Genomic DNA, 14,322 nt, shown 5'->3' on the forward strand with positions numbered 1-14,322 from the left:
CGGTTTCCGGTAAGAAAGGAAACTATTTCGAAAATTGTAGTTTACAGTAAATACTTTTAAAATGTATGTCGGATCCAGTTCAGGAAAGTGATAATCCTGGATCTTCAAACGATAAATCAAAGGTACCAACACACCCCTCCACATTTTGACTTATTGGCAGAATAACACACACAGACCAACTAATGAATATTACCAAGAGTAGGCCGGCAGACGAAAAAATTGTACAGATCTCCCCCTTACTTTTACGCGTTTCTTACTCTGTTTCCATCTTAAACGGATATCAGCTGGTTAAGTAGCTGAAGAGCTTCCCCTCGGCCCCTAGGGCCATTAGGGCTTAATCGCTTGCCCACTCGGCCGCCCTTGACGTTGGATGCGCCGAGTTTCGCCCTTGGGTTCAACGTGCCACAAGGGGAGGCGCCTTGAGGAGGGCGGATCACGTGACTATATTGATCTCACCCCTGTTGCTTAGCGACCCTCGGCCCAGCCCGAGCCGCACGTGATCCAGGAGTACTCGTCGATATGTATGGTTGATTGGACAAACCGTTCCAAAACGTAAAAGAGGAATTCAATTATTATGAACATTCAAGATGAGGTTTCACTTAACCCAAGATCCCGCTCTGTTAGGTAACGCGTCAAAACAGCAAAAACTTTGAAAAAAATCGTCTCAAAATGGAAACTTCAAAATTTTAGTTAGTCCATACTACACCACAGCTAGGGGAAAAATAGCTTTTGTCATATTGCGATAACAACTTTTATCCATCCCGTTTATCTATCGTTTTCCTCTTTCCTGTTTCGGCAAAGATAATTCCTTTCTATTTGACATATTTTTTCCAATATCAAGTTTCATGAAAAAATTCTGTTTAAATCTACGACTAGTTCAGGTCATCCTGACCTGGATCCTTGCCTCTGACCAACAGGCCTTACTCTGAACAAACATTCTGGAATAATGCCAAGCTCTCTCGGCTTATAAGTCCCTGGTAATCTTGACGTTAGATACTTTATTACGTGACCATGGCAGTACTATAAACGCACTGTATAACAGTACATACCACATAGTAACTACCGTTTGCCTTTGCACACATGATATTTTAACCACTTGTATGAAAAAAAGTTCTTGCTCTTATTCTCAATTGTTATAAAACTCCACGAAATTCCCTAAAAAAGACTTAGATTCTTTTCTTCGAGTAACGCTTAACTTCCCTAAGCCTAAAGCACAAATACAATATATACAAACGGCACGAAATAACATTTTTATATTTAAATAGTTGTTTGTTTTAAAGTTGGTTTAAATTAATTAATTAGTTTATTAAATACACTTGATTGAACATTAACTTCACCTTTGATATCCGAGGGACTTAGAGTAACGATTTTATGTTTAGCTGGATCGTCCCCGATCATCCTGGTCCGCGTATTATCGCTGTGTTTGCCCGAAGGATGCGTTTCGCCCACCTACAGTTGATCAGCCTGCCATAGCAGGTCCGATAGTATCGTATCTTAGTAAAAAAGACACGAAGCGAAACAACAAGCAGACCAATCACTGAAGGTTATGTCTGACGAGCAAAACCAGCGATTCCCAGATCAGGATGTCGAAGGTTCACCACGTTAACACAATAGTTCACTATTTTATCTTTATCGGTCCATGGGGGGGTCAGCTGTCATATTAAAGAGGGTGTCTACAACTTCATCCCTAGGTTCAAAACAAAGTTACAAACTGGCTTTTACTTGAAATACAATTATGATAAACTCGTATGATTATTCTCGAACTGAATTGATATTTCAGACAGTTCAAAATAGAAAGGGAATCCATTTCTGGAGGTATAAAAGTGTAATAAGGCCGTTCAGTTTCAAGAAGCGTCGCTTCGTGCGTTCGTGACAAGATTTAACTATTGTTCTCTTTCGTCAAGTTGGTCAAAGACCAGGGGTCGAGATTGTTAAAAACTGTGCGAGATTTATTCCTTTCTCCAATATATTTCCCATTAGTTCCTCCAATAATATAAAACATTGGGATGATCTGGAATGAATTAAATATTCTTAACATTTACCAATGTTTTCTCCAGTAAAGTAACGACTTGTATACGTGATCCGACATGTAAAAACCTACATTTACATTATAAATTACTACGAAGGCTGAGTTCGAACCACAACGTAAATATTTTTAACAAGAACATGCATAGAAGCCGATTTTTATTTGTGTGAAATTCCTTAGGACAAACTTCACTACTTGCATGTGATCAAACGGTGAGGTTATAGAAGAATAGATGCTAAATACTTGTCTCCATTATGTATTGTAATGTAGGTAAAAAATCCATCACAGTTAACTGTATCTACTTAATTTTGCAGAAATATGATGTATTTATCGTCCCCTGAACTTTTGTTTTCAGTTTGGTTCTTTTTCAACAAACTGTGATTTGCCCTTTCAAACAGGTTATTAACTGATTTTGTTTAAGTTAATTATTAGTGTAAAACAGAATGTTTCTGGTTAAGTAGAGAACTTAAACTAGATGGCACTTCATTCGTGATGAAGCACAGTTTGACCAAACTGTGTCCGGCACATAGTACGAATTTAGCTTAAAGTTTGAGTTTTCAGTTAATATTTGATCCCTAACTAATAATTTCTCTGTACCGGAAACATCAACCAATTATTTCCCATAATAATTGACTCCAATAACGATTGTTTACTGTTATTGTATTCGTACACCCATTAACGATTTCCGGCAACTCTTGCACGTTCCAATCACTAAGATTCTAAAGATATAAATTAAGTACATTAAAATATATAGTTTAAGGAAATTATATACCTAATCATTGCTGTTTGCAGAGTGTCTTTAATGCCGCCTTTTTTTTTTTTGTGCAAATTACTTAAAAATTTTATATTGCTTTCAGGCATTCGAAACCATGAACGGCGTTAACGGGATGAACGGACACACAAACGGAGAGCTGAACGGCGTCGGCCGCGGCACATGGACAATAGGCCTCATCAACGTGCAGTACAGGTACCTAACTGCGGAAACGTTCGGCTTTAAGATCAACGCCAACGGCTCCTCGCTGAAGAAGAAGCAGATGTGGACCCTGGAACCGGCACCGGGCGAGACGAACACCGTGTACCTCAGGTCCCACCTGGATAAATATTTGGCGGTGGACAGCTTCGGCAACGTGACCTGCGAGAGCGAGGAGAAGGACCCGGGTTCCAAGTTCCAGATCGTCATCAGCGAAGACGCCAGCGGAAGGTGGGCCTTGAAGAACACCGCGAGAGGTTATTATTTGGGCGCATCATCCGACAAGCTGACCTGCACTGCCAAAGTGCCTTCCAATCCTGAATACTGGCTTGTTCACCTCGCTGCTAGACCTCAGGTATGCCCGATCCCATTTATGTAGTAGTACTATTAGACTTGATGCGTTTGTAATAAATAATTACATAAAATCTAAAACTATTCAGACCTCAGTCAAGTTATCAACTTAATTCTCAATAAACGAACGGCACAGAAAAGGTTTCCTTATGACCACAGTTTTGCTAGTCATTCACCATCTGATGTGCTCCAGCCTTATCCATCTTTCTCGATATTAATTTGATATTTTTTAATGGCGTAGTGTTTTCCAAATAGCCAAACAATCCAGTTACAATGTATCAGAATATTGTTCTGCTGGGAATCGAACCCAGGACCAAAACCCTAAATACTCTTATGTTAGGGAAAGTGCATGAAGTTATATTTTGTAGTTCTTGTACCATCGAATTATCGATTGTGTCTATTTTGATGTCGATGGTAACATATGACATGGATCATACACCGAACATCCACAGTTAATGCTGGGTACCAGCGGATAAGCTAGTCATGGATGATCATATATTTCATCTAGCAACAGTAAAACATCAATATTTCGATACTAAACTGCCCATCAAAAAAACCGACCATCTGGTTTTGCATGTAAAAATGGCCAACTTTGGAAATGCATATTTTCTCAGTCTTTTAAGTCATAGACCTGCCCTAGATCTCATTTTTTAGAAAATTTTACACTGAATACAAATGTTTTCTTAGCTTCAGTCATTCATCAGTAAATTCAAACATTTTTGAACTTTTCACGAAAACTTCAAATTGCGTTGAGGAGCCAGGAAATCGTCTTGGTAGGAACTTTTAATAATCTTTCAATTGATCACTTCCACTTTGCCCGATTTTTCAATTATTCGCGATTTTTGGGCAAAAACGTGGTTTTTACGAGCTCATGGAAAAACAGATCACTTATTAAAATTTCGTATCGATTGCTAAAAGTCGGCGCACTAGGAAAATTTCCTACAAAGGAACGCGGGTAAGTATTTACTTACCAAGTACCATTATAACTTATAATATGTTTTAAATGACAGATAATTTATTTCTTCTGTCTCAATATAAAGTTTTTAAGGCCAACCCCTGAAATTGAATTTGGCTTGCGTTGTGTTGACGTTCAAGTCATCACTTCTTCTTATGAAGTCCATATATAAACTCTGTATCATCAAAAAGTACATGCATTACCCTACCGATGTTGAAACGCGATATTTCCACGTTTAAAACTTTATCTATCTTTGCTAAGACATAGCTGATAGTCTATCTTCTGTCTTATTAAACAAGGCACGTATGGTGTGGGTTTCGGGAAGGGGGGTCAACGCTCAGCTCACAATTCAACTCGAAGGGTTGTAGAATTAAGCCCAGCTCCACGGTGTGATTTATTAAGTAGTGTTAAGCCGGTGCTATAGCAACACCGGGAAGACTGTACAAAAGAAAAACTGGAAGAAGATACTTGAATAATATTCACAATCCATCCGCAAAACATGTATTCTTACAGAAGGATTTGACTTGGCATGTATGGGGATAAAATTTATAATTACAATCCCTTACACTTCAAGAATGCGTCGTTTTTATTGTCAAATATTAATACTATTGATTGGACGTTCTTAACGGTCTACTTGTAAGATTTTTATTGGTCCCATTGTAAAGTTTCCCTCGAAAGTTCATAGTTGATAATTGTTATAAAATCTTTAACAGTTTGTTTATTACTTTTGCACAAAGAATATCAATTTTAAAAATCCTGCACTAGAAAATGTGGAGTGGGGTATAAACAGCATAGTCAGCAGATGTTATGAACATCATTTCATCATCAGCCTTTCGCTGAAATGTTCATGGCTTGACCACTCAGACTTGTTCAGAAATAAACTTAACTTCATGATTTTATTTTTTTTTTTAAGTTTCAATATTAGGTTTGTTCATATGATCTTTGTTGCTTTGCTTTCTTTACCGTAGGGGGGGGGAGAATTAAACTTTACTGAAAACAATATTGTTTATGAGAAAACTATGGGAACTAGGTGTCCTTGAAAGGTTAAGAAGTAGCAACGTTCATAACAGTTATTAGTTATCGAAAAGGTCTATCTTTTCCGAATTTTTAGAACAAATTTACATATCTTCTATTTTTGCCTAAGCGTCAGTAGGTGGACTTATATATTTGAAACCAAATCTGCAAGTTGGATTCTGCTTTGGGCAAATTTTGATTGTTAATTAAACTTAAACACCCTTGTATACTTAAAGTTCATTTTATCGTTCTCTGGTCTTCTTATTTTCTCGCTTAAACTTTAAAAAAATCAGTCATAACTTGGTGTATTGACTTGGTAATGTGTTTAATGTATTCCTTCGAAGTAATATTTTCACCTAAAATCAAAGGAACAAAGTAATAAGGTAGACCCTTGGTAGAAGTGATTTGAACATAAATAAAACTCTTTGGTATATTGAAACGTAGTAATCTTTTAGGTATTGATTTTAGTGTCAGTTTAATAATATGTACTCAAAATAAACTATCCTTAAATAAAATCTTTTCCAGGTGTTGAGATAATGTTTTAAAACGAAACTATTTTAGGAAGAAGATGAATTATACATTTAGACTATGAGTACAGGAAAAAACTAGTCATTTTAAAACTAGTCTCTTGTCAGTTTGTACCTCAAACGCCGACGGCGTTCTAATAGAATCAATTATCGACTTCTTGAGTTAAGTTATTCCATGCAACGCCCCTCCATTGAAGTCAGTTTCAAGATAGCATCAAAGGAAACGTCGTTTTGTATATTGTGTATCCCTTTTCTCAAAGGGGTTAGTTGTTGCCTCTGGCCCCTTCCGTCGGGCACGAACACCAGTCAGAATACTCTCAATTCACCGTTGTCTACAGTGACATAAGATACAAATATTTTCGTTTCTGTTTCAGGTGAACTTGCGCTCCGTCGGCAGGAAGAGGTTCGCTCATCTCTCCGAGAACTTGGACGAGATCCATTTCGACGCGAACATCCCCTGGGGCGAGGACACCCTTTTCACGTTGGAATTCCGCGCTGAAGAAGGAGGCCGCTATGCAATTCACACTTGCAATAACAAGTATCTGTCCAGGGAAGGCAAGCTGGTACCATCGGTCACGCCCAACTGCCTTTTCTCAGCCGAGTACCACACCGGCCAGCTGGCACTCAGGGACTCGGCCGGCAACTATCTTTCGCCGATCGGATCCAAAGCTGTGCTCAAAACTCGCTCCCAGGGTGTCACCAAAGACGAGCTCTTCACATTGGAAGATTCCCTTCCTCAAGCATCATTCATCGCAGCTCTCAACTCGAGATATGTTTCTGTCAAACAAGGTAAGGAGGCTAATTAACAATTAATTTAATTTAATTAATACTAATAAAAGAAGGTATTCTTCTAAAAGTAAGATTCAATATTTCCAGCGTGAATTTCTTGATGACGTCGGCACGCATTAATTATACATATGCACATTGTTAGTACAATAGTTAGATGCTGATCATCGTTGCATGTCCGATACACATGGAGATAGAGTGGTCTTCTCTATCTAGGGAGTGCGCGGGAAACCGGGCTGATGTATTTCGGCCTAGCAGCATACCGTTCGATGCTCGATGCGGACTCAAACACTCGGAATCGCCAAGCGGGGAGCGAGGTTCGTCTTGGCTCCTCGAGCTGGGACAGCTTCTACACCAACGCTGCGGCTGTAACATCCTTCAGTCGTATGCGTAAGTGCGTCAGCTCTCATCTTGAGAATCAAAACGTCCGATAAGGCCTAATCGGCCAGGTGCGGACGTTAAAGATCATCGTTGTCCTTTTATGGACGACCGAGTATTTGGGAACCAATGTCCGCTAGACATAAGATTATTAGAGGTAATGGTGCCATGATGATTGTGGCATTGCGATATCAGTATTGTACTAAAAAATTCTAAATTCTTGCTTCAGCCTTGATAAAATTAATTATAAAGGCAAAAGTGTTGCATTGTTAAGCAAGCAATCATTTAGATTGCACGGTTCATCACTGATATTTTCATTATATCTTCCATTTAACACTTAAACAATACACTAGGAGTGTTTTATCATTTCCAACGTATTTTCCTTACTCGTGAAAAACAAACAGACATGAGAGGGAAATAAATGCTTAATTGAAGTGTGTTCCAAATATACAATTACCATTTAGAACAATCATGGATCAAAGGCCATTACACTAAATGTAATTATAAAAAACCCACAGATAAAACAAGTTCAATTACAAATATATATTATAAAATTGTGATTGTAATCGATATTTAAAAGCATCTAGAAGCAACATCAATAGCAAAACAGATGTTTCAACATTATTTGGGTTCATTGACATCGATGTTAAAATATCTAACATCAACAGTTGATCATACATCGAAAATCAACAACAAAGCGTATGTAGTTGTTATGATACCGTTGGGATATTTTGTCACAGATGGTAAAATATCACATATCAACAGTAAAACATTGATGTTGTGATACTGTCGGGCAACTTGAAATCGATGGTCATATATTACATCAAACATCAATGTTGACGTACTATGAGCAACATGACAACGACGATCATACACTGAATATCCGGTTGTTCAACATCGGTTCATCGAAAATCAACAGAAAAACATACATACCTCGACAACTAACATCAACCACAAAACGTTGGAACTTGATATACTATCGGACATACTTCCATCATCATACATTGAACATCAACAGCAAAACATCGATGTTTCAATGCTATTTGTGCACATTGATAACGACTGTAATACAATTAACATCAAACACCACACAACGGTGTTGAGATACTAACGGGCAATATTACTTCAATGATCATACCCCGAACATTAACAGCAAAAATCAGTGTTGAGATACCACCTGCCAATATGACATCCGTGATTATTGACCGAATATGAAAATAGAAATATAGATGTTCCGATAATATTGCAATTATATTGAGTAGCTCTCGTACCATCGAATTATCGACAGTGACCACCTTGGTACATTTCGTCGGTAAAACATCGAGATTGAGATCAGGCAATTTGATATCGAAGGTCAGACATTTTTTCTATAATATGGCCTTCCTAACAGATTATTTCATAATTCACTACTATCCTTTTATTCTGATGACTTCAATCAAAAACGCACTGCCTTCAGCGATGGTTCCATTACAGATGGTTCCAGGGACGTCAGGGGTGTTGGTGCTGCAAGTATATGTGGAAAAAAGGAAATATTTATTTTCACTAAATCCCCTAGCAAGCAACTACATTGCCGACATGGTATCCATAAATAAATCCCTCAACGTTATCCATCCAGACGAGCAAATAATGGTTATTTGCTCTGACTCCATGGCTGCCCTGCAAACATTTAATCATCCTTTCAGCAAAAACCCTATGGTACAGAATCCGTTGTATTCATTGAGACGTCTTGAGCAGCAAGGGAAAAGAGTATTTTTTTCTCTGGATTCCTGGTCATTCGGGCATTCCTGTCAATGAGAGAGCAGATATGCCAAGGAAGCAGTTGGATATGGAAAACTTGTTGTGGAGGTAAGCAAGGCCTTTAGGCAGAAAATATATTGACAATGGCAAAAAAAACCATGGCATTCAATTATAAACAACCAGCTTCGTGAAATCAAGTCTTCCACACAGGCATGGCCTTCATCATTTAGGTGGAAGAAAATGGAGGAGGTTGTATTGAGAAGGACATAGCCGGACGACCAAGGGTCACTTAATGGCCCGTGACCCTTCGCCTGTATGCGGAGCATGTAATGAAATAATAACAACAAAACATATTTTACTATCATGTCGCATATATCATATGACTTAAGAAAATTTTATTCTCTGCCGAATACTCTTATGAAATATTTGAGGACAAACAAGAAAATATTGCCAAATTATTCAGCTTTTTGACTGCAGCAAATTTAATAAATAAAATATGATCTACTATACTGCAACAAGAATTAAATAAATAAATGAATAAAAAGTAAATGAAATAACTGGCGCGTCGGCCCGGCTGGATTAGAATTTGGATCCCTAGGCCAAAGTTCCGGGCGAAAATTGTTGGGCTTGGTGGTTCCTGTCCCAATAAAAAGTAAAATAAAAAAATATTTTAAAAAAGCAACGTGGCCCAACGCCATCATTAATGCAAATTATCATATACCATGTATTAAATACCATTTACTATATATAACATATTTATACTCAAAGGCAAAAAAATCGGACATCGGAGTATTTTGGTATTTATTTCAAACTGTACGTATTTTTATCGTTATTTAATTTCAACATACTTATGTAAGCCAAATTAAATGAGATCATAAATTCATGAGTTTTAATACAAAATATTTAGTCATGATGGTTTGAATGAAAATTCTCCAAAACCCACAAAACCTTTTAGAGAATGAGTCAAATTTAACTAACATTTCGTTTTACCTAGTTTTGCTTTTAATGCGTTGTTTTGAGCAAAACCAGGTAATAAATTGTTAATTACATTCATTCAATCACTAAATAGGATTCCGGTGTTTTGATAAATTTTCTGTAAAACTATCATAATTAAATAATTTTAATTAAAGTGCATGAATTTTTTATCTCGTTTACGTTAAAATAAGCATGTTTTAATTAATATAACGACAAAAATACATGTAGTTTGAAATAAACAACAAAAGATAAATTGAGTACTCGACGCTACTCGTCGAAAATTGGACAGTGGGGGAACTTGGTTGCATCGCGTAGCATAAAGGAGAATGGTGTAGCGTCGCGTCATGCAAATGTGCACGGGGATATTGCAATTTTATGGAAAATTGGACATCGGATTGGCACAGGGTCACGTCGCGTAGGGTAAGTGCGTTCCCCGCTTTATTCGGTGGATTGGAATCCGCTTCCAGTTGAACTTTCAAAGCTGTCCGTTACCAAAGCGGTTCAGATGTCTCGCTGAATTTTAGTGGAGGGTGATACATGCCCAGTGAACAAACACGTTTACGCATTCCAGTTGTTTATTGTCATCAAAGATAATTAATTGGTTCATGATATCATTCGTTGTTCAACACCTTGAATTTTCCACTAATTTTTGCAACGTCAGGTTTTCTTCATGTTTTTATCATGGTGTGGGGGACCTCGTTTATTGGTGAAAACTAAAATGCTCGAAACGTTCACGTTTAACGGCTTTACCGACCGTTCCGATGGCAATTGAGTAAATGAGTAGGATCGTCATTATGGCATTTCGCACATCTTAGCTTCTTGTCGGACCAGTTAAATTACTTTAATTACTGTCGTATAATAACAAGTGCAACACGATTGGGTCTTCATTTCAAGAAAGTTAACTAGAGTTGACACATGACTGGCCATGTGCTTAACGAACAGACTAACGGTGCCTCGTTGGATTTTTCAGATTGAGCTCACATTCTTGGTGTTATTCAGTGTATTCTGCTGAGTTCGTTCCGATTGTCCTGCTATTTGTCAAGCCATCCTGATTGGTGGAGTAACCTAAATGACAAAATACCACATACAAACTACAAAACAAAGTGTATACTGAAAAGCACATTTTATTTATTATTTATCATCCTACGCATATCTCAGAAATAAATCTACAATCAACCCCCAGCTGCTGGTAATTCTATATTTAATTTCAATTTTAATTCCAGACAAAAAGTTTAATTTTGCTTTCAGCACATTTAGCTGTTATGCTACTCTTCAATTTAAATAGATAGCCGGTCGAACCGTTTATGAAATTAACTTTTTTTAACTAGGCCTAAGATGAAAAATTGATAGTACTTACATAATTGGTATTTAACGTGAAATCTGTCCTATTTCTATTGACAAAATGAAATTGTCTGCTATTTTCAATCAGCCCACATCCGGCATAATAAAAAGGCAATGCACTATTTCATTCGTGGCTGGGTCTTTTTCCATTATGGTGGAGTTAAACGGTTTATGAAATTATTTTAACTAGGCCTAGGAGGAAAAATTGTTAGTACTTACATACTTGCTTTTTAACATGAAATCTGTCCTATTTCGATTGACAAAAGGAAATTGTGTGATAATATCAATCAGTCCACATCCGGCATAATAAAAAAGCCGTGCACTATTTCATTCGTGGCTGAATCGTTTTTCATTATCGTGGAGTTACGTTAACTAGAAAAAAAAACTATTTTTACAAATTTCATTATTTCGTCTTGGTTCAGGATAAACACTACCGAAGACCGCTTAGAACCAAATTTCATCCGGGTTGAAATTCATTTTAAAAAAACAGTACGAACTTTTATGCAATTTGAAATATTCTAGCGTTGTATTTTAAACTATTATATTCTGTCAGAACATTGCAGACGAATTTCCGAAGTTGGTTTGATGGTAACTTCAACAGTAGCTTTGTTGTTTCTCGCTTCTCGCACCCAAATCGCAAATAATGCAAATAATGTAAATAATTTGTCGCATTAATGTTTGATTTATGTTCTATACCTGGCTTACTCTAATCTCCTTTCATCCTTGGCTATGCCTTTTCCTTTGTCGGCAGTGCATATCTCTTTTTTGGATTTTAAGCTCTCTTCTTTCCTTTTACACTGGAAACCCTACGGAACGTCTTTATTAAATTCATTTCGTTTGTCAGAAAATAATTATGTCAAGATGTTATTCCCAAATGCTAAGAAGAGGATAAAAATCGTTATCGCTAGATAATGGTTGTCGCCTAAAGACGAATTGTTTTTGCCTTTAAACCGTGACAAGTTTATCTGAATTGTTTTTAAATATTAATCAGTACGAGTGAAGAAAATATACCCAGGGCTTTTATTGTATTTTCTAGGGCTTCTTTGAAACGCGTTGTGCTGACAAAGGCGCCAGAGGAGCGAATTCAATCAGAAATTAGCTACGCTAACGTTAAAAAAAAAGTTTTGTATAACCGACATTCTTTACGGCTCCGGTTGTTTTCCTCGCGTACCGTTTGTGAGGAGGGCTCGACGATTTGTCAGAAAGCCAACAACCTCCAGTCCGACAGCCGATCATCACTTTACGCCGATTGCCGGCAAATTACGGAAAAAATCCTTTATTCGGAACTCGATTGAACTTCCAGAAAACTGCCAAGGAAAGCGTCTTATTATTCAACATAAATCTCTCCTCTCTCGATTTTCTCTGAGACTTTCTTCGATCAATAATGCTAATATTGTAATTGGGCTACCCACTCGGAAAAGGGGCTCTCTCATTAAAACGTTTTCGAAAAACGTCGTTCTGTGCTGTTTGCCATACTTTGAATTTCCTCACAATTATTTCAAACACCCGCTTTTTCTTTTCCCTTCATTTTAACTTGCTCTTGTTAAAATCGCTTTGAGTTGGTAAAACTTGGTTGAAAACTATAGGTCTCAGATAATTAAATTGTGTAGCTAAATAGGTTCATCGCGGTTTTTTCGACTTGAAAAGTAAAAATCTTGTGGATGTAAGTATAACGTTCAGAATCAGTAACATATTGCGCCCTTTAAGAGCTGTTTCCCCCGTTCTATACTTACAGTACAACGGTAAGTTCTAGTTCATCTAGGAACTTGATTAGTATGCCCGGTTGCAGTGGTTAAATTTCTTGTTTTCAATGTTGGAAGTATCGACCTCTTTTTCACTGTCGAACACTCTGGATCAAGGTATGATATTGAAGAAAAAATACAGTTGTTACTGCCAAGCTTTCGACTCATCTTAAGGTCATCATCAGAAACAATCTTAAATATGTCTGAACATTGTCATATTTAAGTATTTTTATAGATGATCTAAAATTTCCTTGAACTCCAATTCAGTCCTGAGTTGAGGTTTGATGAAGTTGAGATCGCCTTAAAAAAAACTTAAATATGTCAACCTGTAGCATATTTAAGATTGTTTTGCTCTGATGATGACCTTAAGATATTCGAAAGCTTGGCATGAACAACTGAATTTGCTTTTTTCTTCAAGACCATACCGTAATCCAGGATGTTTATGTAAAATGTAAATTTCTTCTATGGTTACGTTGTACCAAAATCCTTACCCCTAAGGGAAAATGTGGCGCCTCGGTTTGTTAGTAGGTGTGCCGGTGTCTACCCTTCTTCTTTGCAGAATCTGCACGTGCTGTGATGTTTTGTACCAATCTTCTTCAGATGACCAATCCGTTATCCAAGTGTTAAGAATCCTGTAAGGATCCGAAGTTTTTTCCTGCTTCCTTTTTTAGTTTCTTCTGAATTCTGATACTTATTTCCTTCCAAAGGTTGTTGGTTTTTGGATTGTTTGTGTCTAATGAGTGAATTCCACTGTTTCCTCATTTTCATTTTGCCCTTTTGTCTAGGTGATTGATAGTGTAAATCCATGTCACAGGATTCAGGACCTATCAGAAGCCCCCTTTCCGTCCGATCTCTCGTTGCCCTCTAATCCCACATATCCTGGCACCCTGCACAGGGTGACTTTATTTTGCATATATAATCTATTTAGTTTAGTATTCCAATTTAGCACCATATTTGAGCTAATGATGTTTGAGCTTAGTGCTTTGATGGCTGTATTGCTATCTAACATGATTGTGTTCTTGGTTTTGTTGCTTTGTTCAGATTGAACTCGTACTCAATTCTATGGATTACAGCCTGTCCATATCGTTAGACAATTAATCCAAATAGTCGCTTTTCCTTTTCCCTTTATTTTAATTACACTTGCTCTTGTTAAAATCATTTTCAATTGGCAAAGTTGGTTGAAAAATTTTGAGCCATAGGCTTTAAATAAAGAAATTGTAAACCTAACAGGCTCATCGCAGATTTCTCGATTTTAAAAGTATAACCTTGGTCTATGTTATAAAGTGTTTTAACAGCAATTATTGCAATGTACATTTCTAAATACAGGTTTTGTCTGAACAAGGAGATCAGATTGTAGATAAAACCGTTGATCCCGTGTTCCACTAAGGTTCGCTGGTTAATATTCTGTCTGGAATGTATGAATGTTGCTATATTGTCTGAGGATGAGCGAAAATAGACGGACCCTGATCAGAATCAGGCTGAAACGGAATTCAACCGGTACCTCTGTCCGCTTTTTTATA

General features: G+C 37.2%; 1 protein-coding gene across 2 annotated transcripts in view; it reads left to right on the forward strand.

The window, feature by feature from the left end:
• Positions 1–14,322, forward strand: part of LOC106669842 (protein singed) — a 52,572-nt gene that overhangs the window by 21,514 nt on the left and 16,736 nt on the right. For both annotated transcript variants that reach the window (XM_014399635.2, XM_014399636.2), the window contains exons 2-3: positions 2,884–3,351; positions 6,218–6,632. In XM_014399635.2, coding sequence (XP_014255121.1) covers positions 2,896–3,351; positions 6,218–6,632 — 871 coding nt within the window. In that variant the 5' untranslated portion in view covers positions 2,884–2,895. The remainder of the gene's footprint in view (positions 1–2,883; positions 3,352–6,217; positions 6,633–14,322) is intronic.

The sequence above is a fragment of the Cimex lectularius genome, unplaced genomic scaffold, assembly GCF_000648675.2.
Source record: "Cimex lectularius strain Harlan isolate CLEC.00 unplaced genomic scaffold, Clec_2.1 scaffold76, whole genome shotgun sequence".
In the NCBI taxonomy this organism is placed as follows: Eukaryota; Metazoa; Arthropoda; class Insecta; order Hemiptera; family Cimicidae; genus Cimex; species Cimex lectularius.